Below are 24,126 nucleotides of genomic sequence, written 5' to 3'. Positions count from 1 at the left end.
GTATGATGGCAGAGCAGGCGTAGTATAGGGTCCTGAGCAGGTGTTAACTTTTAATGAGCATTGCTCTCTTATAGCATACAGTGCCCTTGGTGCTTCATTGTCTTACTGACTATAATTGATTGTACCAACATTTGTATTATTGACCCTCTTGGCTCCTAAAAATATTAAACGTTTTAATTCTATGTGGTAAATTGAAGTTCTAGTAAGAGGACGCTAGCATCTGCCAGAGTGATGAAAAATAGCTTCAAAAAGAGACATTAGTTTGAATGTGCCATAGAGATCAGTGAGCTCTTCAAAGCTTTTCCAGAAGATTAAAAAGGAGTAAAACAAATTTCTGTGTGAATGTGTGTGTGTGTGTGTGTGTGTGTGTGTGTGTGTGTGTGTTAAGGGAGAAAGTTTTGAGTATATTTGTTTGCGACACATACTGATGATAGCCAGTAACTGAAACCCAGCCATTGTGGTATTTTATACACAGCTGGTTTTTATTAATGATGGAATATTTATGCTTGCAGTACAATCCGTGGCTCATTTCCATGTGTATGTCAGGACTTAAATACCCCCCAGAGCAACATTAAGATAACATTAAATATAAATGTGGCCAAGCTGCAAAGGTTGTGTTTTTTTGGGGGGGGTCTCCCTTATTCTTATTGGTGTTGCTTCAGATCACAATAACTGCACCCCAAATTTGGGCATTGATACTGATCTTTTTCCCCCCCCCCTTTATATAATCCATAGCAAACTTTACATTTTGATACTTTTGATATGGACAAATGATCTCTCCTGCCTTCATAATGCAGATGAAACTGATGCATGGGTTTCTTAAGAGTGCATTTTTCCTGCACATGCTTCTCATTATCTGAGAGGCCTGGACTCAATCAGTAAAGGAGAAGAGAAACCACATAATTGAAAGGAGAATGACGGTGGTGCATTCTTGGAATATTTGTGGGAAGGGGATTGCTGACATCAGAAAATGTAGTGGCCTGAGTGTTAACAGCATTGAAGAGAAATACGCTTTCTGTTTTTCTGTGCATTGAGAATTATTTTTAAGGGGATAAAAATATGGGCTAGGTTTGACATCCTTTTATGAAGTTGCCCTGGAAACTTTGATGAAGGTTATTATAGAATAGTTCAATTAAAACCTTCCCCATTAGGAAGCTAATTAGTACATCACTTACTCATTTGGATTGTTTTCAAGGGGCATGGATTTGCATTGAATTAATGACATTTTTTCCATTTGATAGCAAACTAAGATAAAAATCACAGAGGGAGGAAATTATTTAGATTGCCTATTTTGAAAAAATCTAATTTCCTCTTTATTACATTTAGGTTTTCAGTTCAGATGTTTGTTTCACTCTGTTTATATACAGTGATCACATTTTAGTTTAGCAGCCAGTTTTACTTTCTGGATTATGGGCTATAAACCAAAGCTTATTAATTTGAGTTTCCCGTATGAATTGAAGAAAAACGATGAATGACAAAAAATGATTTTATTAAGGTAACATTTGTTTTTCTTTTCTTTTGCAATAAATTAGTTTTCCTTTTCTGTGTGTGTGAAAAGCAGTTTTTTTTTAGCAAATAATTTTTGGAGCTAAGAAAATTTTAATGATTCCCTTTACCCTCAAGAACATTCTGCTTGCCTCAGGCACACACTAAGGCAATGTGATGACTTTTCTGACCTGGTAATTTTTGTGACTAGGCTAAGCAGTTCTTCCTTGGCAGGCTGAAGGAGAGTGTTTATGATGGGAACTGAAGTGCCAGGTTCCTAGGTAGCACGTTCTTTCTACTGTACTCCACCTTTTTTAGGAGAATGAATACTTTCTCCTGAGGTTTCAGGGCTATTTGTAATAGAATAAGTGCTCTGTAACTAAATATGTAATATTTATATAATATGGGTCTGCTGTGGTCCTCCTTTTCCCCAATAACTAGTAGGAAACAGTCATTCTTTATATATATTCCTTAACACAATGCCCTCAGCATATGTGTGCACTAGTTTTGGAGAGTGGAAAAGTTGACTGGAGTATGTGATTTGTAGTTGAACTGATTTCACCCTAGTCTTTCTGGGGAAGGCAGGGTTTAGATTTAGTTTTGCAATGGCAACTCAGTCAAGACAGGTTCTTGGGGCTTGCAGGTCAGCAGGAGGAGGTGGGGCTGACTTTGGGGAGTGACTCAAACCCTTTGGTATGAAGATATATGAAACGCTGGCTCCTGTCCATGCACCTGCTGGATGCCACACCTGCAGTCAGCACCTAAGCCCCGCTCAGACACAGAAGCCAGACTGAAGACAGATGGGGCTCTCTTCAAAAGGGGCACAATGAAACAGGGAACTCCTAATTATGTTAGTGAGGCACTACTGTCAATTGTATTTAGCTGTTCCAGTGTTGGTAAGGGGCAACATCTTAGGTATTTTCTTATAGGTGCAGTGTATCTGCTTGCTCAAGATACTGTTGGAGTCTTGAGGGAATCTGCTTTCGTAATGAATTTCTCTTGTGAATTGTCCTCTTAAAAACTGGAGTCAGTTCTGTAGAGGTCTGTATCTAGTAAGCCAGCACAGGGCAGGAAGTCACAAGACCTGGCCCCACCAGTAAGCCACTGTGAAACCTTGGTCAAATTAGTTATCATTAGCTATCTGTTCTGGACTTAAGCTTCTGCAGTTGTAAAATGGAATTAATCGCCTCAGCCTTTATTTCCTCACAGAGCTGCTGAGAAGGACAAATAAGATAACAGAAGTGAAAGAGCTTTTGTTTCCTTAGAAGAAAGACTGAGAAACTAAAGGTAATAGTATTATTGTTACTGCTCTTCTTTCATTCCTTTTCTTCTCTTTCTGTGGCCTCTAGCAATGCCTTGAGGAAGTTGTTGTTTACTCAGTATGCACTTATTAAGAATATTTTATGTACCAATTAATGTTTTAGGTGTTATGAATGATACAGAAGGAAAGCTTGCACCCACCCCATGCGTTCTAAGCTGCTTCCATTTCCAGCTCAATTTATTACACTGATTTCTTCCTGGGTACTTAGAAGCTTAAAAGACAAGAATTAACTTCTTTTTTCCTCTCTGAGTTTTAACGGGGGACTTCTGTTCCTGGAGCAGTGTATTCCAAGGTCTAGATTGAAGGTATATGGGGAAGGGTGGGGAGCCACTGGGTAAATAAGGAATTTCCCTCTCGCTCCAACGTTTGCAAAGTACGTGACCCTTGCTCACTTTTTTCAGGGTCCAATCCTTAGTTTCATCCTTGGTTCCATTCTCCTCCTACTCTGTATGATCCAGTCCCCTCCTTATCCTTAGCTGTTATCCATATGCTAATAACTCCCAGAGATATATCTCAACCTATCTTTGACTCTTCCTTTTGCAACTTCCCCAACATCAAGTTGGTTATCAGATTCCATATCTCCCATGCAGCTCGTAGGTCTTTTCCTCTGGGAAGCTTTGCTCAGGTGCCTCAGAGTTATTTTGCAGAGTCCTCTGTGTTGCCAGAGCTATGTGCTCATACTCTGGTTTCCTGTTGGATGTACCCCCTCTACTTGATTGGGAGCTCCTGAAGGCTGGACTCTTGTTTTATTTATTTTTTACCCACCAGGACCTGTACAGTGCCTGGCTATAGTTAAGTGCTTAATAAATGTTTGTAGAAAATATGGTGTGATAAGTGCTCTAATAGAGATGTGTGCAAAGTCCAGTGGAAACACTGAGGAGAGAGAATTAATTTTCCATATTGACCAGAGTTGGGGGCAGGGGTAAGATGGAGGATTAGGGAAAAAACTTCAAGGAGAAGGTGGAAAGCACTGCCCTCTTCTGAGAGTTCTGACTAAGCAGTGTACGAAAGAAATGCCTCTTGTATCTGCTCTTGCTAAGCCAGGGGCATCTCTGGCTTGTTGCCTCTCCTGCCTTAGGACTGGATGGCTTTTATGGTCGGGTCTGCAAATAAACCTCTGTCTATAACACATTGACCATTTAAGACAGGTACCACTTAGTCATATAATATTAAACAGAGCTGATTTTAAATGTGTCACCTTAACTGTGACTGAAAATAGAGGTAAACATACAGGCTCATTGGTCATGTATGCATAGTTCTGTACAGCAAAATACCCTTTAAAATATATTGAAGATTGGTATCTGAAAACTAACAAATTCTGAGGATGTAGCAGGTTGGGTCACTGGAACTGAATGTCTTCAAGCTGACCGTCAGGTCTTTCCAAGGGCAAAAATGAAACATGATATAAGCCATTACAGGCCATGAACCTGTTCTCACCCACCTGATGCTTTTACTAATTAGTTTCTTGGCCGGTGGCAATTTGGGGCAAGTGCATGCAAGCTGGATTCACAGGGGAGCCCACATTCCATTCTGCCATTTCGCAAGCCATTGGGATACTACAGTGCTTCTCTTGGCTTCTTTCCCTCCCAGGAGTCCTGCTCTGCGCTGGTGGAAAAATGGGAGTAGCAGATCTTTTCATTAAATGAAGGAGAGATTTCATGGGATTTTGATGTTATGCTAGTTTTAATTTTTTAGTGGGTTGTCTAAAAACATTCATGTTCCTTTGACCCATTAAGTTCACTTCTGGGATTCTATCATTAGGAAACAATCCAAAATATTGAAAAAGGTTAAATCATAAAGTTGTTTTTGTAACATTATTTAGACTATAACAGAATTGAAAGGAATTTAAATGTCTTAGTAATTGGAGACTGGGTGAGTAAATCTTGATACACTGATTTAATGGACTATTATTACACAGTCATTGCAATGTTTGTTATGAAGTCAGTGCCACAACATGGAGAAAGTGCTTATGATAAAGTGAAATGTAGAATCCAAAAGTGTATGTGCATTCATATTTCATTGCTTTGTAAAAACACAAATACACAATGAAAAAAACTAAAGGAAATATTCTATAATGCTAACAATGTTTGGGTTGAGGTGCCGAAACTATGAATGATTTTTTCTCTTTGTTATGAATATTTGCATGTTGTGCTTATATTACTTGTAAAATAAAGTAAAAATAAAAATAAAAGTGGGTAGTATGCCACTGAAGATAGGATATTGGTAAAGCAGGCAGCTTCTAGGTATATTCGTAAACTTCTCTCAGTTTATGCTCAATCTGATTTTATGGACTACCTATACTTTTTCTGAGGCAAGAAGAAATGGTATGTGATGGAGTGATCTATTTATTCCGCCCTTGGAATGGGTGTGTATGGAGGGAGGTGGAAGGGTGGTGGCAACAGGATTCTTCTTATTACCCAATATTTCACTGCTCATGTACGTTTTAGAGTTAATCACTTTTGTTGCAGTTAACATGTTCAACTTAATTGCTTTAGAGTACAGAAAAGTAAAACTGGGACCAAACTGACCATGCCTCTGAGTTGCGCTCTCTGAAACAGATAACTGACACTGATCCTGTGTCAGTAAGATTTGGAAATGCCAAGGCCTTACTGTAGGTCTTAAAATAATTTTCCAACCTAATCTAGATAGAGGTGAAGATAGGAGCAAAGAGATGGGGCTGACTCAAAGCCTTTTCTTAAGCTAGTGCTAGACTTAAGTAAGAGTAAGTACCAAGTTGTTATGATGTTGACAGGACCTAGAATAGGGGCCTAGAAACATTGATCAGTGGAGGTTCATGTTACTGTATGACCTATCTGAATATATTGGTCTAAAGAGGAAAGATTTTGTGAGGTCCTTCTGCTACACAGCTAACTAAACACATCCCTCTTACCTCTTTGGATTTCCCCCTCTGCCATTATCATTTTAATTTCAATGGAGTTGAAAAATTGGTGGTACCATTAAGCCATGTTTATAGTTTCTTAAAAATCGAGTTAATTCAATGTAATAAATATTTATTAATCATCTATGTACAAACTGCTATGCTAGACGATATAGTGTAGTTGAAAGACTATTTATTGCCCTAGGAATAATAAAACCTGCATTCTGGTCCTGGCTCTTACCCCTTTTAAGTTCTGGTATCTTCATCTATGAAAAGAGGGGGTTGGATCACTAGACTCCTAAGAGTTTAGTTCTTACCTTCGCTGATTTAAGGACCCCTGCACAAAAGACTGAGTTGCAAATAGAGGTTTTACAAAAACAACCGTACTTCATAAAGTTGCTGCAGCCTTCAAGAAAAAGGCCACTTTGAAATAATAATAATAGCTAACTTTTATTGAGCCTTTACTATGTTTCAGGCTCTGTGCTTATACTTTACATGGATTAACTCCCTTCTTCTTTATAATGACCCTATGAGGTATGAGCACCATTATCCTCATTTTGCAGATGATGAAATTGAGACTTGGGGATGTCGAGACATCTTTGAGGTCAGTTAGTAAGCCATATATGTCCAGGATTTGAACTTGGACGGACTAACTCTAGGCTCAGGCTCTTAACCATGGTGTTTGTACTGCCTGTTCCATTACCCATTGAAAGTTTAGGTATCATCTGTAAAGGGACCATAGTTTCTTACCTCCCAAAGGAAGTGAATTAGTATCCAGGGTGGCATGACCATTGGGAAAGGTGTTCCCTAGGACATTTAAGGCCACAGTATGGAAGACATGAGAGAATTCAGTGGGCTGTTTTGCCTCTCTCTTTGTGTGGGAGGGTGTGTGTGTGTGTGTGTGTGTGTGTGTGTGTGTGTTATGCACAAATACATGCACATAGATATAGGAAAAACTTTGAACTGGCTGCTTTCCATTTAGCTAGAAGTAAAATTACATGAAACAAGTTAACCAAGATTTAGCAGAGAAACAGGTTTCCTAGACTTAGATTCTTAATCCTGGTTGGTGGAGTGAGGGGTGGGGGCAGAATAGGAAGGAGGAGATAGAAGGGATAGAAAGAAGATCTTACAGGGCATGTTTCAAAATTTATTTGAAGGGTAGAAATTTGGTCTGCCCTGGCTACCTAGTAATGTTGATGTTCTGGGACTTGGCTTGGGAAACATCTGGGCTCTCACTAATGTTTTTTCCCTCAACCTCCCAGGTATACTGGGAGAGGCCAATGACTGCAAATGGAGTAAGAATTTGGCTTGGCTTTGCTGCCCTGTTGTTTATTACAGAAGAGTTGACATATAGATTCAAATTGCATTTTTAAAGAGAAACACAGATGTCCTTTATTCCCCTTTCAAGTATTCTCAGGGACAGTCTGTATGTCCAGGAGAAACAAAGTTATTTTATTGATTGAAGATGATGTCAGACCTCTGGCAGTAGTGTAATTAAATCTGTGGGCAGATTAAAGGTTGCAGAGTTCATACTATTTTAGTTCTTACACATGAGACAAGGGATATTTTCCTTTCTTTTTTTCTAATAAATAAATGGAGTACTGTTTTCCTTTTTATGTGACTCTTAACATATAGATGAACATAAGTTCTTTAAGAATAAAATCAGCAAACGAGAAATCAGCAAAGCTTGTTTCTTAGGCTGATTTATTTTCCTCTTTTAAACAAACAAAAATATGCTAGGGAGTGGGATATTAGGGAAGGACAATCTATGTTCAGTTGACAAAATGATTTGGGTTTTGAAAAGGATGTGGAGAAGAGATGACAAAATTAAGGGAAGGGAGTAAGACTTTGGACAAGTAAAAGTTTTTTGGTGAGAAGCTAGGTGTCAGGAGCAAGCCAGTCAAGATTGGCATGAAAAACTACATAGTACCAGCAAAGAACTGTATGATGGTTTCTCTCTAGGAGTTCAATTTTAAAAACCTTGGGCAGTTTTCTGTGTGTTTTAGTTGAAAAAATAAGACAACAATTTTGTTCAGAATTGGACAATAGAAGCACAGTGGTTATTTACCATAATTATGTTAATAGTCCAGCTTTGATTCCAATTAGAAGTTGTTCCTCTCTATGAAATTAGGGGAGACACCCCAAAATAATTACCTTGCAGATTGGATTCTGCTTTTGATTGTGATTGCACGTTGGGTTGAAACAAGATGGAAAGACAAATTTCTAAATGTTTGTTCACTCTATATCTGTTCACTATTTTTGGCAACATTGCAAGGAAATAATGCTAAATTAATCACTGTGTGGTTTTGTGAATTTTTTTTAGCTTGGATATTTTGGACATGCTCCCAAAATACAGAGACACTTGTATGTTTCCTTTGCATTGCCTTGCTCCTCAAATGGTGTCTCTGATGTGGATTAAAGCCTTTCCTTTAAGGGATGTGAGTGAGTCATGGCTAAGTCAGGATGGAAAATAAGAATGTGGATCATGTGTATCTCATCTAAACACAAACTCCTCAGTTTGAGTACCATTTTTGTTAGAACCACAGGCTTTTTTAAAGCAGTGATTAGACATGAGGACTATTTCAGATCTATATCTGGTGGATATTTGCATCTAGTCTCTAGTGTGAGCCTAGTCTTTTCCTTTTGTGGAGCGACTGGGGCAGTGGAAGTGCTGAAAAAGCAAGTGGAAGCATCTTCTCCTTGAACAAGAAGAAGGGTTGCAGCTATGTGTTGAGAAGGGCAAGTTGCTTTGCTACTCCAGTCAGAATGGATGGGCTGTTGATAAGAGTGTAAGCTCTGTGAGGGCAGGAACTATATGTTATGTGTCTTTTGTATCCCTCATTCTGTTTAGCATGAGGCCGGCAATTGTCTAGAATAGCCAGTATGCGATAAATACTTAATGACTTGGTTAAAAGGAGTTTGGGTTTCTTCTGTCCATCTGAGGCTGTGGCAGTTAAATCTGGAGCTTCACTGAGCATTCTTTGACCAAAAAACCGACCTTCTGATGACTGCCTTTCCTTCTGGGATGTGAGCCAGTGAGCCTCTCTCACCTGCTCTGCTACAGATAGCAGTTTAAAGTTGCACCCTAAAAGTAACAGTGGTTATGACTTTTGTCATCACCCACCATTCTAATTCAGAATGGAAACAGCAGCTTTTGGGGGCTGCAAAGCTAGAACAGAGCAATCATTTCCAACCTCAGACCTGGACATTTCTGTCCCCTGGAGACTGGCCGACCTCCTGAACATGCTGCTGGAGCGTGAGGTTTCTTTTTGTCCTGGTGGAAATGGACTCTGCCACTCATATAAAGGGCAAGCACGTGGGAGGACAAGTCATTCCTTTGGAACGACTGGTTTGGTTAACTGTTGGCCACTGGTGGCAAAATAGAAACGACATTTTTATTTCTCCCCCCCCCCAACCATTTCAGAGTGACCAGTGGTTGGAATCTTGGCGGCGCTTACCCTGAACCTGAGTGTTAGGGGAGAGGGAATCTGCTGTTGCGGTTTCTGGAGCTGCTCATAAGCAAGAATTCCCTATCCTGATCAAGGCTTTAAGCCTAAAAGAAAGCAGAAATAGGTATGGATTATTGGGTGTGTGTGTGTGTGTGTGTGTGTGTGTGTGTGTGTGTGTGTGTGTGTGGGGTGTGTGTGTGTGAGCCTGTGTGTGTGCAGGGTGGGGCGGGGTGTGGAATGGGAGGGGGTGGTATACTCTTTAGTGTCTGGGGCAGCTCAATGTCTGGATTTCCCTGCCTTGCAGAATGGATTTATAAGTGATTTTATTGTAAACATACATGCTCACATTTACATTTTTTGAGAAAAGAAAAGTAGTTTGATAGTCATCTTTCCAGTTTTGGGCACCAAAAGGGATTTATATGTCAGCCTATCAGAAAATCCTAATATGACAGTTTAAATACAAGAGTCCCAGAGGGTCACTGAGAAGGGAGGGAAAGGGGACTAGAGGGCAGGTTCCTCAGCCCCTTGGTGTGCACTTCCCCAAAAAACATGGTGAATGGGATTTAAAAAGGGCTTTTGAAGGTTAACTGTGGGGTTCAACTGCTCTATACAATAACTGGAAATGAGGTAGCAGTAATCATGCAAGAAGTGTGAAAGGAGAGAAGATGACCTTTCTCCATCTACCATACACATCTTCTGGGTCACCCCCTAAAAGACTAGAGGAATGGGGTCATGTTGTCAGAGAGTTTGGAGGATATTTAATGTAGAAATTGGCCTGGTAGCCAGTATTCCAGAGTTCTCATCTAGGAACCTGAGGCTGGTTAGGTTGACCTTTATTATGACTTTGTGTGACACCATGTCCATTCTCCAACACTACTTAAGATCCTTACAGTGAATGTTTCATTATTGAACACTGATTATCGTATTGCAGTTCTTGAGAGCTTATTTGGAGGTTCTAGTAGGGGAGCGCAGCTATTTCTATACCCTTGACCAAAGAACAGTCCTCGCTTCTATAGGGGAAGGTCATCCTCTTCAAATGACTGAGCATGCAGCTTCCGGAGGGACACACATGGAGTGGTGAGGGAGAAAGGTGACACCCGCCTAGCCTGCCAGATCAGCTGAATCAACCCTGGCAATTAATGGGGTGACAGATGTCTCAGCCAGATCACCCTCACTTCCTGAATTGCAGGTCTTAACATGACAGATTCTGTCCAAAGATTTGTTGAGCCTCTAATGAGTTTGTGTGTAGTATATCATGGGGGGGGGGGGGAGAGAGAGAGAGAGAGAGAGAGAGAGAGAGAGAGAGAGAGAGAGAACCTACTGTTTTTCAGGTGGGGGAACAGAAGACAAGGGGGAACCAATTGCTTAGGTTACCCTGTAAACCCATGATATGCTTAGAATTTGAATCTTGTGTTGTCATACTACTGATATCTGTTTCACTCAATCCATATTACTTAAGAAGAATTCGTGGTGGTTGTGGTGGTCATGCTGGTGGTGATGCTGGTGGGAATATTTTAATCATACCCCTTCTAGAAAGATGGCCTTTTTATTTTTCAATTTCTAAATGCTGTCAGAGGCACCCTTCAAATGAAAGAGGGTTTCCCCTTTAAGCTTCTCCTACCCAAGAACAACAGCAAAATCTCAAGGACAATTCATGGATAGCTGAAAGAGAAACTGTCAATAACAATTATCCCAAGCCCTTCTCTTACTAAGCCAAGGAGCATCCAAAACAGACAACACAAAAAGGATTTATTTTTTAAAAAGGATACGTTTCAGAGTTTTATGAGATCGGAGAAAATGATTTACATCAGCTGGGACCATTTTTATCTGGTGCAAGCCAAGCTCTCTTCACTTTTTATTTATTTTACTTATTTGGCATTTTGTAGCTTTCTTCACATGCTGAATTGCTTTACAGATCCTGTCTATGGGGTAACTACTCCCCACTGACCTGCCCACGTTCTTACAGCCATGAGTTGGGTTTTTCATTTAAATAGAATATGGAGAGATGAACTTTGTGAGTAAGGGCCTAGGAAAATTGCCCTCTCTGATCACCATACTTGACTGCTCCAGTCCTCTTAGGAGTTAAGTCAAGACTGAATGTTTAACCCATGCTAAAAGTGAAAGAGGAAATAGAGAGCTCTTATGCCTCCAAATTCCTCATCTTATCAATGCTAGAGCCAGGAGTCACCAACAATTAATTTATTAATTCTAGATTCAATTATCTACTTTGTCTCTGCAGTGGAGTTCTCACCCCCAAATATCCATTTTATTCCCCTTTAGAGGAATGATTTATCCATCAACTGGGTGTTAAGCTTCCTGTTTCCCCTTCCTAGGTCAAGGGCAGCCCAGGTGCCCAGTTTCTCTCTCTCTTCACAAGGCACCACCAGCAATAGAGATGAGAAATTCTGAAGAACAGCCAAGTGGAGGAACCACAGTATTACAGCGTCTGCTACAAGAGCAGCTTCGCTATGGCAATCCTAATGAAAATCGCAACCTGCTTGCCATACACCAGCAAGCCACAGGGAATGGCCCTCCTTTCCCCAGTGGCAGTGGAAACCCATGTCCTCAGAATGATGTGTTGAGTCCCCAAGACCACCACCAACAGCTTGTGGCACATGCTGCTCGGCAAGAACCCCAGGGGCAGGAAATCCAGTCAGAAAACATCATCATGGAGAAGCAGCTTTCCCCTCGAATGCAGAATAATGAAGAACTCCCAACCTATGAAGAAGCCAAAGTTCAGTCCCAGTACTTTCGGGGCCAACAGCATGCCAGTGTTGGAGCTGCCTTCTATGTCACTGGAGTCACCAACCAGAAGATGAGGACTGAGGGACGCCCATCAGTTCAGCGACTCAATCCTGGGAAGATGCACCAGGATGAAGGACTCAGAGACCTTAAGCAAGGACATGTCCGCTCTTTGAGTGAACGACTAATGCAGATGTCACTGGCCACCAGTGGAGTTAAGGCCCATCCACCTGTTACCAGCACTCCCCTCTCCCCACCACAACCCAATGACCTCTACAAGAATCCCACAAGTTCCAGTGAATTCTACAAGGCCCAAGGGCCACCTCCCAGCCAGCATAGCTTGAAGGGCATGGAACACCGAGGCCCCCCACCAGAGTATCCCTTCAGGGGCATGCCACCCCAGTCTGTAGTGTGCAAGCCCCAAGAGCCAGGGCACTTCTATAGTGAGCATCGTCTGAACCAGCCAGGGAGAACAGAGGGGCAACTGATGAGGTATCAGCATCCCCCTGAGTATGGAGCAGCCAGGTAAGAGAGTTCCCTTTTTGTAATTTCCTGACCTCCTCCCCAACCAGCTTCTGCTGTGTGGTGGGAATTTTAAGGGAAGGAATGGGCAGGTGTTTGTTATAACAGACTCTGCAATGCATGGCTGGCCTCTGACTTAGTAAATTTTCTGCCAACCTGAATTTCTAGCCATAATTAGCACTGTATTAACATTCCCTTAACTTCACAGGTTGAGCATGGCCTCAACTACCTGGTAGATGAATAGGAGCACAAGTCTTGATTTCAGCAGCTATTTGCTGTCCTGTCTGCTAGGATATTGAAGGGTCAGTGTTCCTCATCTTGTGAGTTACTAAGCCCTTCCTTGAGGAACAGAAGCAGATTATCTTGGACTTTAATTAATCTGGAATATCCTATCACTTCTACATATTCCCCTCCAAAAAAACTCTCATCATATTTTTGTGAACACATCTTTCTGCAGAATTGCTGTGATTCTTCTGGACACTAAACAAACACCCAGATATTACTGTGGTGGGAACTGTATAGGTGTATGTTCAGAATGTAACTTGTTTTATACTTCCTTGCAGTTTATGAAGTCTGGATTGCTTTATCTGTCTTCTGTACAGATTTGGTTAGTTGCCTGTCATGTTTTTAAACATCTAAATTAAATTCATATCATATTATATGCAAGTTTTGGTCAGATCCTAAATTGTAGAAGGAAAAACATATATCCATGACTAGTGTACCACTTGCTGTTAGTTCAGGAGGACTGTTTCATATATTGAGTTCTTCCTAAATATACTTTGGAATTATTCAAGGGTCCGTTGTATCAACCAGACCTTATGATTCCATGACTCTATTTGTTGTTCCTATTGTTACTATTGGGACCATGTCTCCAATCGTTAGTATCTCAGTATATGGGGCAGGGGGAACGGAACATTTCAACCATGGGCAACAATGATGGAAGTTATGTGGTATCCTTGCCCTTACCACAGGTAATTATAGGTGGCCATGAGGTTTGAAGTTCCCTGGACCTAGGGTGGCTTTTTCCATAGGGGTCCCCCAGACGAGGCCTGTGATCTTTTTGACTTCTAACTCGGCCTCATGTTCCCTTTTTACTCCTTTGGGAAAGAACCTCTTGACTTGAAGTTCATAGGGTGATTCAGGAGACAAAGCAGCAGGGGGTGGAATAGAGGAAGGGGAGGAGAATGAACCTGGCATTTATTTCCTGGTATTTCATTCTTTTCCTCTTCCAGGTCCATTTTTTAGCCAAAGCCAATTCACTTTTGACTCCACCCCTAACTTGGCCAGTTTAGGATTTTTTTGTCCTTAACCCAGGTTGATTTTCTAATCTTTTTTTTTTTCAACCTCCTGTATGCAGCTTTCAAAGGTCAGGAGCCTAAGTTCTGATAAGTGGCTTGGAACAGGAAATGGGGTAAGGGATAGGGCCCTTCTGGTTTAAATGAGAGTAAGAATCCAATTCCCATCTGCCCAATGAAATGGAAGACCAAGGGAGGGTTTGGTCTGTTGGACTGCTTAGCTTAGTGGAAATGTGTCCAAGCCAGCAAAATGTCAGTGAAGCTGGGGTTTTTTGTTTTGCTCTTCCCATCAGCATAGAAGAGTCTGTGGGACTCTCTGCCGTATGAGGATGGGCTGATGTTTGTTGCCTTGTGGGAGGGGAGTGTTCTGGCTGGAGTGTGGAGCAGATCCAAAGCCCCGCTCAGCACATGGCCCGCCTTCCCAGGAAAGCTATTTTCAGAATTCATTCACCAGTATTGTTTGTGATCTGAAATGACTCCCACAGTGTTTGAAGCTAGACGGAGAAGCCCTTTGATCTCCCTAAATAAATAATAAGGAACCCAAAGAGGGATTTCTTTTCTTCCCATACTGATTAAACCACCCAAGAAATTTAGCTGCATATATTTTAAAAGAAGATATTTGTATTTTGTCCTCCCTCCTACATCATCTGTGGGTCTATTTTCCTATCCCCCAAAGCTGTGGATCCCATGCTGATTACCCTCTCTTGAGCAGCATTTTAATATACAAGTTTGCTCTAACAGTTTTTCTTTTTTTTTTTCTATGGGAGAGGAACACGGTGCTTGTTATGCTTGATAAATAATCAAACTTAAAACAGTCCTAATCGGAAGATACTCTATGTGAAGTTTGGGTCTGCATCAGACAAATTCTGGCAATAAAATGTTTGCCAGGCACGGGGCGAAGGAGTGGCATCTATTGACAATTACTGGCAAGGAAAGGTAGTTGAACTCCTTCCTCGGAGTGTACACTTTTAGGTGGTGACACATTTGTCCTCCTTACTGCCTTTAACCAACTAGCTAGACAGTTTTGAGTACCTTTCCAAGTAACTGCTGCTAGCACCAAACAATTAGAAGATGAAATTCTTAGTTCTTAATCCACAAATTATAGGTTGGGATGCAAAGCAAGCTCTTTGAACAAATTGCTTTTCATAAAACAGCAATTTGCGTTTAGAGGTGCAGTGAAATGCTAGACATTTGCTGCTAAAATGAACAAAATGTTATAAACAATCATTTTATTACTTCATCTACCCTATGCCCTCCTCCCCAGTTAAAAAATAAATATCCTGAATACCCAGAACTCCGGATAGGAAACAAGGCCCAGCCATGTGAAGAATTAAAAATTTTCTGAATCTTTGTCTTTTTAAATGCTGAGCCTTTTCTGCATCTGGAGTTTATACATTTATCAACTGCTTTTAAAAATTAAATCCTTTCTGTTTGTAAAGCAGCCACCTCCTTTCAATTGTTGAAATCATGCCCAGATCTGAGGTTTCTTGAAATCCTTGTTCAGTGGAATCTAAGGGTGACCTAACTTTGTAGTTTAGAGCAGAGCTGGTTGTGCAAGAGAAACAATCAGGACTTTGCAGCCCTCTCCAGGATTCACATATTCAACATCACAGAGCCAGTGTCTGTGATGGGAAAGGCACAGTGTCTGTGGGGAGAATAAATTGGGTTCCAGGCTATTGGTGGCACCTGCTCTGATGAGAGTGTGAGTGTGTGGGCTTGCACATGTGTGGGCCAGGAGTGTGTAGTATGTGTGTGAGGGGGTGTGTGGCTGGGGATGGCAGTGTCTCCCAGTCAGTGAGGTGGCAGGGTGGGAGGTGCTATGTCAGCTAGATGAACCGGCTTTTGCTTTCCCTTTGTGTCTTTGCAAACTGTCTCTGGGAAGGAGTTCCCCCAGCTTTGGAGGTATGCTGATTTTCGTCATTGGCCTCTGTCCTGCATATATGCCATGTCCTCCTTTCCACAGATCACGAGGGACCCAGATTGTCTTAGAAAGGGGCAGGATGAAGAGAGGGAAGGGGCAGTGAGCAGGTCAGGGCTTCCTTGGGATCATGTGATTCTATTGTCTGTTGGCTGCCTGTTCCTGGTTAATGTGTCAGTGGGGAGTGATTCTTGCTGCTGTACTGTGTAAGGACCTGGGAAGCGTGCTGCTCACGTAGCTGCCACCTTTATTATTACTATTACTGTTACTATTATTTGATCTTAAGTGTAATTTTGCTTCCTCTGACATCCCCTTAGCTCTCCCCCACCCCTGTCATTACTCCGTCCCCTCCTTTCAAGAGGAACTTCACAAGAGTGTTAATACTATCCTGCTTTTCTTGTGGTGGGTGGATGCTGGAGCCCAGATGGAGTTCCTTGGCTGTAGGGCTTTCTCTCCTTTTGCGACTGCCCAAGTCTTGCTTCATGTTTGCAAACCTGCCAGGGACAGACTGCCTTGGTTTTCCCAACATCACGATGTACTGAAATCTGCTTCCTTTTCCAGCCTGGGGAACCTAAGGGGCAGCTGCCTTGTCTCCACTTATCTCTAGACAGAGCCAGAGTTACTGCCAGGGCCATTGCAGTGTTGGGCTTATCTTACTCCCGAGACCTCCTTCCAGAGACCTTGTGGTCCCCTCCTTCTCTGTGTGCTGTCCAGGGCATGGGAGTGCATTTAGGCCTTTAGGCAGGAGGGAGGCCAGTGTCAGGTCTTTTTGAGAGAAAGGCCTGGATTGCTGATGGGGCCCTGGGAAGGAGGGGAAAGGAAGCCCAGTTCTTAACTGGGCATTTGGTCTTAAAAGAGAACAACTCCCAGGCTATGGGTTTCCAAATCCTGGCAATGAGGATGAAGGTTAATATGGTTGTTTTTCCCTTAAAATTTGAGAGCTGGATTGAAGAACATGAAATGTAAGCCCCTCTTTTCTGCCTAGGATATCCAAAAGCCCCAACAAATCCCAGGACATTATTTAACTCCAGTGATATAGATAGATATAGATACATAGATATATATGATATAGATATTTAGGGATAGATTTAGATATTAATATAAATATGTTATATGTAGTATATATTATATATTGTATATTGTAATATATTGTTATATATTATAAGTAACTTATTATAACATACTGTGTTGTATATTATATTAATATCTATATCTACCCCTAGATATCTATATCTGTCTATCTGTCTATCTGTCTATCTGTCTATCTGTCTATCTGTCTATCTATCTATCTATCTATCTATCTATCTATCTATCTATCTATCTATCTATTACAATAGCTTTTACTCAAAAAGGAAGGAGAGCACATAGTCCATTTTACCTCTGAGGTAACTGAATATCCATAGTATGGAAAATGGAGAAAGAGTCTTCCCCAAATAAGTTTATAAACAGCTCCCAGGCTTTTGATTGGATGAGTGCTTTGAGTTCTTAGAAAGAACGGTTAGGTATGGCAGCAACTTTCCAGTTGTAAGCATGAGAACCATGTAAATTCTTCCATCCTCAAATAGTTCACTTGCTCTCTTCAATATTCAGCAATTATTTATCATGACATATGTATGAAACTGGAATCATGTGAGTACACCAGAATCATTGATGCGGCCGAGAGTCGGAACTTAGGGTTTGGGCAGGTTTGAGGGCTTTGGTGAACATCTCGACAATTGGGTATCCATGAAAAAGTGCTTGGAATTATTTTATAGCTATAAAAATCCCTGATAGTGAAGATCTATTGTAGGGGTAGATAAATTAATAATGATAATTGGAGTGTGTGTGGGAGGGATGTGCTTTATAGCATCTGGAATAGCCAGTTAAAAGTTAATTGCTCCTGGTAATTTGTCCCAGTTCCACCATGAATTTTATGCAATTTAGTACAAAGATTAAATGGATATCCCATAAGTAAAATCACTAATAGGGTCAACCTATCTCACTGGGAGGTACATAAGAGACTCTTTGTAATTCCTATTGAGCTCAAAAATGAGAAGAGCCCAGTATTTGTATAATTCATTTACAACCTCAGGAACAAAACAGGTTCATGCAGATTAAGTAACTTGAGCAAGGTTACACAGCTAGTAAGCAGTAGAAAAGTCTCCAAACTCTGTTGGGATCTAAATCCCATGCTCTTAGCCATCTGTCTTCCATGGATTGAGAAAGGTCAACTGTAGGATAAGCATTCACAGGATGTGGGAGTATATGAGGTTAGTTGGGCATTGGCTGGAAGTGGTGAACAAGCTTTTCATCTTTAGTATATATTGACCGATATTCTTCCTGGTAGTGGTGATAGTGGAAGTGATTCACTCACATACTCTGATAGTTTCTTTTAATGGCTAATAGTCCAGTATTAGGTACTAAAATGGGAGAGCCATATTAAACAATGTACCAAAGTTCTTTTTCTGGAACTTTCTATAAACAATAGTCTGGGAACCTGAACATCAGTTCATGGAAATCAATGTATTATGGTAGTGGATAGAGCCTGAAAATGAGAATTGGAAAACAAGGGTTTCCCTAGCACTACCGGAACTGACTCTGTAATATCTGGCAGATTGCTTCCACTCTCTGGACCTCAGTTTCCCCCTCTGTCCAGTGACACAGTTGGACAAAATTATTTCTTTAAGGCCTTTCCAATCCTTACATTTTGTGATTGAGTAAATCAAATATGATATGATAGTGTTGCCTGTAATCCCCTCCAAGTCATGATATTATTACCCCCTAATAGGCATCAGTCAATTATTAGTATCAATAATTATTTGGTATCTCTAATGTAATAAGTATCTACATGTTCTCACGTAATTTTTTGTGTATATACATATTATCAAAACAGGTGCAGATAGCAAAATGAGGGGTATTTTTAAATATTTTTTTATTTTTCATTTATAGTTGACATATAATATTATATTAGTCTTAGGTGTACAACATAGTGGTTAGATATTTGTATAACTTATGGAGTGGTCGCCCCAATAAATCTAGTACCCTTCTGACACCAGACATAGTTATTACAATATTGGCTGTATTGCTTATGCTATACCTTACATTCCCATGACTATTCTGTAACTACCAATTTGTACTTCTTAAGTCCTTCCCCCTTTTCACCCTGCCCCTCAACTTCCCTCTCAGCTGGAAATCATCAAACTGTTCTCTGTATCTATGAGTTTGTTTCTGTTTTGTTTGTTCATTTATTTTGTTTTTAGATTCCACATATAAATGAGATCATGTGGCATTTCTCTTTCTCTGTCTGACTTACTCCATTCATCACAATACCCTCTAAGTCCATCCATGTTGTTGCAGATAACAAGGTTTTATTCTTTTTTATGGCTGAGTAATATTCCATTGCATATATGTACCAGTTCTTCTTTATCCATTCATCTGTTGATGGATACTTAGGTTGTTACATGAGTTGTGGTTTTGACTATTGTTTGCTGTTTCCTTCTGGGCCAGTGGAACGTATTTTCTAAATTTGATACTTTATGTTTGCCAGATCACAAATAGAATATCAGAAAAAGTTTAGTTTAAAATAATGAGGTGGGAAGGTGGAAATTACCTTATAAAAGACATATTTAAAATGCTTCAACTTGAGTACTGACTGTACAAGCATACATCATTTTGATTTTCACAAAGAGGACTTTGAGTTTGAGACATCTGGTTCAATCCTCCATGGGATCACAACTCTGTCAGCCAGTCACAGAAGGTCTGGCTTGGAAAGGACAGTAGAAGTCTTTGCAGAGATTCCATAGTCTAACACTGCCTGCTACTCATCTTGCAGGTATCCTGGGGGCACTGGAAGCCTCCCCATCTCATTTTATTGTGCCCTTCTCCCCCAGTGCCTTCAGAGAGAGCTTAATCTTGGCATGCCCTCCATGTTTTACAGGCCAGCACAGGACATCTCATTGCCGTTGTCAGCCAGAAACTCTCAGCCTCACAGCCCTACTTCTTCCCTCACGTCTGGGGGTTCCTTGCCCTTGCTGCAATCTCCACCATCCGCTAGATTATCTCCTGCCCAACACCCATTGGTCCCAAACCAAGGAGACCACTCAACTCACCTACCTAGGCCTCAGCAACATTTCCTTCCTAATCAGGCTCACCAGGGCGATCATTACCGTCTGACCCAGCCAGGCCTGAGTCAGCAGCAGCAGCAGCAGCAGCAGCAGCAGCAGCAGCAGCAGCTGCAGCAGCAGCAGCAGCAGCAGCAGCAGCAGCAGCAGCAGCACCACCACCACCACCACCACCACCACCACCACCAGCAGCAGCAGCCAGGAGAAACTTATTCAGCTATGCCTAGAGCTCAGCAGTCATCTGCTTCTTATCAGCCAATGCCAGCAGACCCTTTTGCCATTGTTTCCAGAGCCCAACAGATGGTTGAGATACTCTCAGATGAGAACCGGAACTTGCAGCAGGAGTTGGAAGGATGCTACGAGAAGGTGGCAAGACTGCAGAAGGTGAGGCCCCTGTGTTAGGATATTCAAATCTCCTTTAAATCTTTTTTGTTTAATATCGATGTGAAAGTCTCCACTTGTGGGTGTCTGTATGACTTATGGAAGGTCTTCACGATTCTTACATCTGAAAGTTAGATATGGATCAAAATTTGGGTAAAGCCTTCTGCCTGATTTTCTAGGAGAAGTAACATTTTACACTTATATGAGGAGAAAAAAAATATTTATACAGTTTTCCCAGACACCATAGCCCTAAAGAAAGCTTAATTGATTGCTTTAGAATTCCAAAAGGCAGAGAAACTTCTTCATAAGGTAAAGAACACTGGTAATGTCTGTGTAGGTGAAGGAACTGCCAGCATAAAGACTTTCTGTCTTGATTATATTTTCCCAAATACCGAATTTGAATCCTAAATATAAAACCATAGTTCCTAGAAAAAAAAAATCTCACCACTGAAGTTAGATCCTGCTCCTGCCTTGTTCTGGAAAGAGCTTAGAGCACTTTTCTGAGTGGGAGTTCCCATGGTAACTCTTTTTCAACACCCCTTCCTTTTCCTCCTTTTTGCTTTGGTCCTTCCCTGCAGCTCAAATTCAACATCTGCTCTCTTTCTCTGGGGGGCAGTAGGGGCTTAGCACCACAGCTGGCTGACAGGTGACAGCTCTAGGCTGAGGAAATAGAAAAAGGAGTATATGTCCCCAGTTCACATTCTTCCCCGGGCCCCTCCTGTCTCCTGCAGCTGGGACTTTAGCTCTTGAGTGCCCTAAGCAAGGAACCTTAGCTCTTGGCTTCCAGTGGCTGTTGGTGCATAAGGTTATGCCTTTGGTAGCCTCTTTGCCCCTTTTGTCATTGTAGAGCTCATGTGGTTTGATCTTCTGACAATGTGAACTGTTCAGGGAGATAAGGGTGAAGGTGGGGAAGGGAGGGAAGGTTGCCTGGCATTGTTCAGCAACTCTGTCCTTAGGAGACACGCTTGAATCAAAATTTCAGGGACCAGAATGAAGCTGAGAATATGTAAACATCAGATCTGAGTCCTAAAGGAGAGAGGAAGTAAGCTAAGTATTTTTATGTGGCAAAAATGCTTTCCCCGCAATATTCCCAAATCGAGATGGGGGTTGTTGGGGTTGAGTGAGAACTGTTTCTCTCTAGCTTGCCCCCAATTTTAATTTTTTTCTCTCAGCTCATGTAACTATACACCCCCATCACATTGGTGCAATAAATTGACCATATTCACCCACTAGATGCAAACTGATCCGGTTTGGCTGATTAGGTTTAAGAGTTGATACCCCTCCCCAATTCTCTATTCAGGGTGTTCCTGGCACCATCTTTGATGTGGTAACTGAAGGATGAACCCAAATCTTCTACAGGTCCTCTTCACCAAAGCATCCATGGTTAATTTTTGAGGGGGGTGAGTGGGTGACAGGAAGAGGAGCATAATAGGATTTGTGTTGTTTGTTTCACGGTATGAGGAAAGATACCTCAACCAAGTGTAATTGGCACAGCTTGAGTATTGAGGGAAGTGAAGGCTGATCCAGTGCTGCAGTGGATGAGAGTCACAGGTTAGGTAGAAGAGGAAAAGGAAAGTGGGGAGAATAAGGTAGATATCAGCTGGTGCTAGAACAAGTCAGACCTGAGGTTCATGAGAGGAATAAATAAAACAGAATATGCCTGGAAACTCACCACCACTCTCCTTCTTCTCTGTCCCCTCCATCACACAGACCAAACTAGTAGATATGCCCTTCTGTGACTTCTTTTCCTGGAAGGTTTTGTTGACAGACGTACAACTTGCCCTTTTGGAGGGTACAGTATCTACACAGGGAAAGGATTGGTACAAGATCTTGAAATAGTACTCTGAACAGCTCGAATAAAGGGTCTGCCTTCCAGGTGTGGCATTCTGTGAGGAACTGGAAAGGTCTTGTACTCTAAAGGCTGCCCAGAGGAGACCAACACCAAGCTGCTCTTTCAAATGGAAATGTTTCTTTTCTCTACTCAGCACTTGAATTTCACGCAGAAGCTTTATCAGGCTCAAGCCTTGCAGATCATGTCTCTAAATGCCATTCAGTTTTCTCCTTCTGTGCTGTTATCTTGGTGCCATCTGCAAGGAGACAAGCACTCTCAAGTCTGCTCGTTTTTTGTGGTGTAAGCCTCATTTATTTGCAGGCAGTCCTGTATCAGGCATAATTTTAGAGCTGGGGCAGGTGGAATCTGAGTTGTTTGGTAATCCCACCTTTCCCCCAGTCTTCCACAGGGGGCCTGATATTTCTCCCCACAAAGTACCTTGAGCTTTGTTAAGGAGGATAGTGGCAAACTGAGAAGGAATGCAGAATGGTTGAAGGAATCATATTTAATTTGAATATTGTTTAATAATCATAGGGTTTATTTGTTTTACAAAAATTATATGCAAATATCTCTGGTTCTTATATGTGCAATGAAGCTATACTGGTTACAGAAAGACTCTGGGTAATAATTTTTTATTTTCTTCCTGATTTGGGCTGATTCAGGGCAAAACCCTTTCCCTTTGAGGTTTTGTGTTATTTTTTTCATTTTACAAGATTTATAGGGGTGTCATAAAATTAATCTCAGATAATGAATTTCTGTTCAAAAATCTGTACTGGTTTCCCACTGACTGCAGAATAAAGTCAAAATGTCTGGCATTAAAGCCCTTTTATGACCTGACTCGAGTCTATCTTTGCAGCTAGATCTCACCAGTTTCCCTCTGTGTACCCCATAGTGTCCAGCCAAACAGGACTACTGGTCATTCTGGGAATTCATTTGCTCACTCAGAATAGAATACCCTTCCCCTCACCTCTGCTCATTGAAATCTGACCCAGCTTTCAGGATCTGACTCTAAATGCCACCCCCTCCCTGAAATTGTCCTCCTCTCCCCTTACCAGAAATAACCTCTTTCTCACCTGCACTTTATAGCACCACTACTAATTTTCTTAATACTACCTCTTTCCCTATATTGTTTTACCTGATTAGCTTAAAAGCTCCTTGAGGGCAATGATGATGTCCTCATTCATATTTACATATCCCACAGTGCCTTAAAGATTTCTCATAAATATTTGGCTCTTAGTAAATATTTGTTAAATTGAACTGAACTACTAAATGAGTCTGAGGCTTAAGAGTTTTTATGGTTTGCTTCTGCTGCTAACTTCATCTTGGAAAAGACAGTTTAACTCTGCTCTCTGCTAAAATGGGGAAAAGCATCTTTGTGAAGGCAGATATCAGGGTGAATCAAAATAAACATGTGAAAGCCCTTTGGATGCTCTAGAATAACGTTATCCATACTAAATATATTATTATTATTATTATTATTATTATTATTATTTTCAAAATTAAGAAAATTCTTATTCAGAAATGAAAATCACTTATAACCATACTTAAATTTATTATCTCCTACCACCTTCTCTGAGGAAAACCTGAGGAAGTATCAGGACCCTGTGAGTTGCTTACTGAGCTTAAGATTGAATTTATAAGTCCTTCTGGGAATTTTTTCTTATCTGTGTTATGCTTGCCTACTGACCATCTGAAAAAGCCCTGGGAGAAGCCCCCATTAAGGATTTGCATGTATGTTTTCAGACTATCTTTCCCTTCAAGCTCCTACCATCCCTACTATCTTTCCTTTTTCTGTTTTTTGGGTTTTGTTGTTGTTGTTGTTATTGTTTAGGTGGAGACAGAAATCCAGCATGTCTCAGAGGCATATGAGAACCTTGTGAAGTCATCTTCCAAAAGAGAGACCCTGGAGAAAGCCATGCGAAACAAGCTTGAGGGCGAGATTCGAAGGATGCATGACTTCAACAGGGATCTGAGAGGTGAGGGAATCATTTTTGACACACTGGCCAAGACGGTGAAGGGAAGAGCTCAACAGCATACCTTAAGGCTCTTAGGTTTGTCCAGACTACTAGAATGGTCAGTAAATTGCAGGGCATAGACCAGGCTAAGTTTTTGTGACCACAGTGGTACTTGGTCCCAAGCTTGCTTAATCAAAGTGGGATGAGCTGATGTGTTAATTGGACAGTGCCCATCCTGGGACTTCTCGA

The 24,126-nt window shown here is 41.2% G+C and overlaps 1 protein-coding gene across 10 annotated transcripts in view; it reads left to right on the top strand.

Annotated features, from left to right (window-relative positions):
• The window catches only part of AMOT (angiomotin), a 90,857-nt gene that overhangs the window by 6,479 nt on the left and 60,252 nt on the right, over nucleotides 1-24,126 (top strand). For 3 of the 10 annotated variants that reach the window (XM_074323480.1, XM_074323479.1, XM_074323481.1), the window contains exons 2-6: nucleotides 2,695-2,772; nucleotides 9,109-9,257; nucleotides 11,467-12,400; nucleotides 19,527-20,094; nucleotides 23,754-23,898. In XM_074323480.1, coding sequence (XP_074179581.1) covers nucleotides 11,529-12,400; nucleotides 19,527-20,094; nucleotides 23,754-23,898 — 1,585 coding nt within the window. In that variant the 5' untranslated portion in view covers nucleotides 2,695-2,772; nucleotides 9,109-9,257; nucleotides 11,467-11,528. Of the gene's footprint in view, nucleotides 1-2,694; nucleotides 2,773-9,108; nucleotides 9,258-11,466; nucleotides 12,401-19,526; nucleotides 20,095-23,753; nucleotides 23,899-24,126 lie in introns of those variants that run through there. The other 7 variants (XM_074323484.1, XM_074323482.1, XM_074323485.1 and 4 more) reach the window with 5 other exon arrangements.

This window comes from Rhinolophus sinicus, chromosome X (genome assembly GCF_036562045.2).
Source record: "Rhinolophus sinicus isolate RSC01 chromosome X, ASM3656204v1, whole genome shotgun sequence".
NCBI lineage: Eukaryota > Metazoa > Chordata > Mammalia > Chiroptera > Rhinolophidae > Rhinolophus > Rhinolophus sinicus.
Note: the sequence above shows the minus strand (reverse complement) of the source record. Positions and strands in the feature narration are given on the sequence as shown.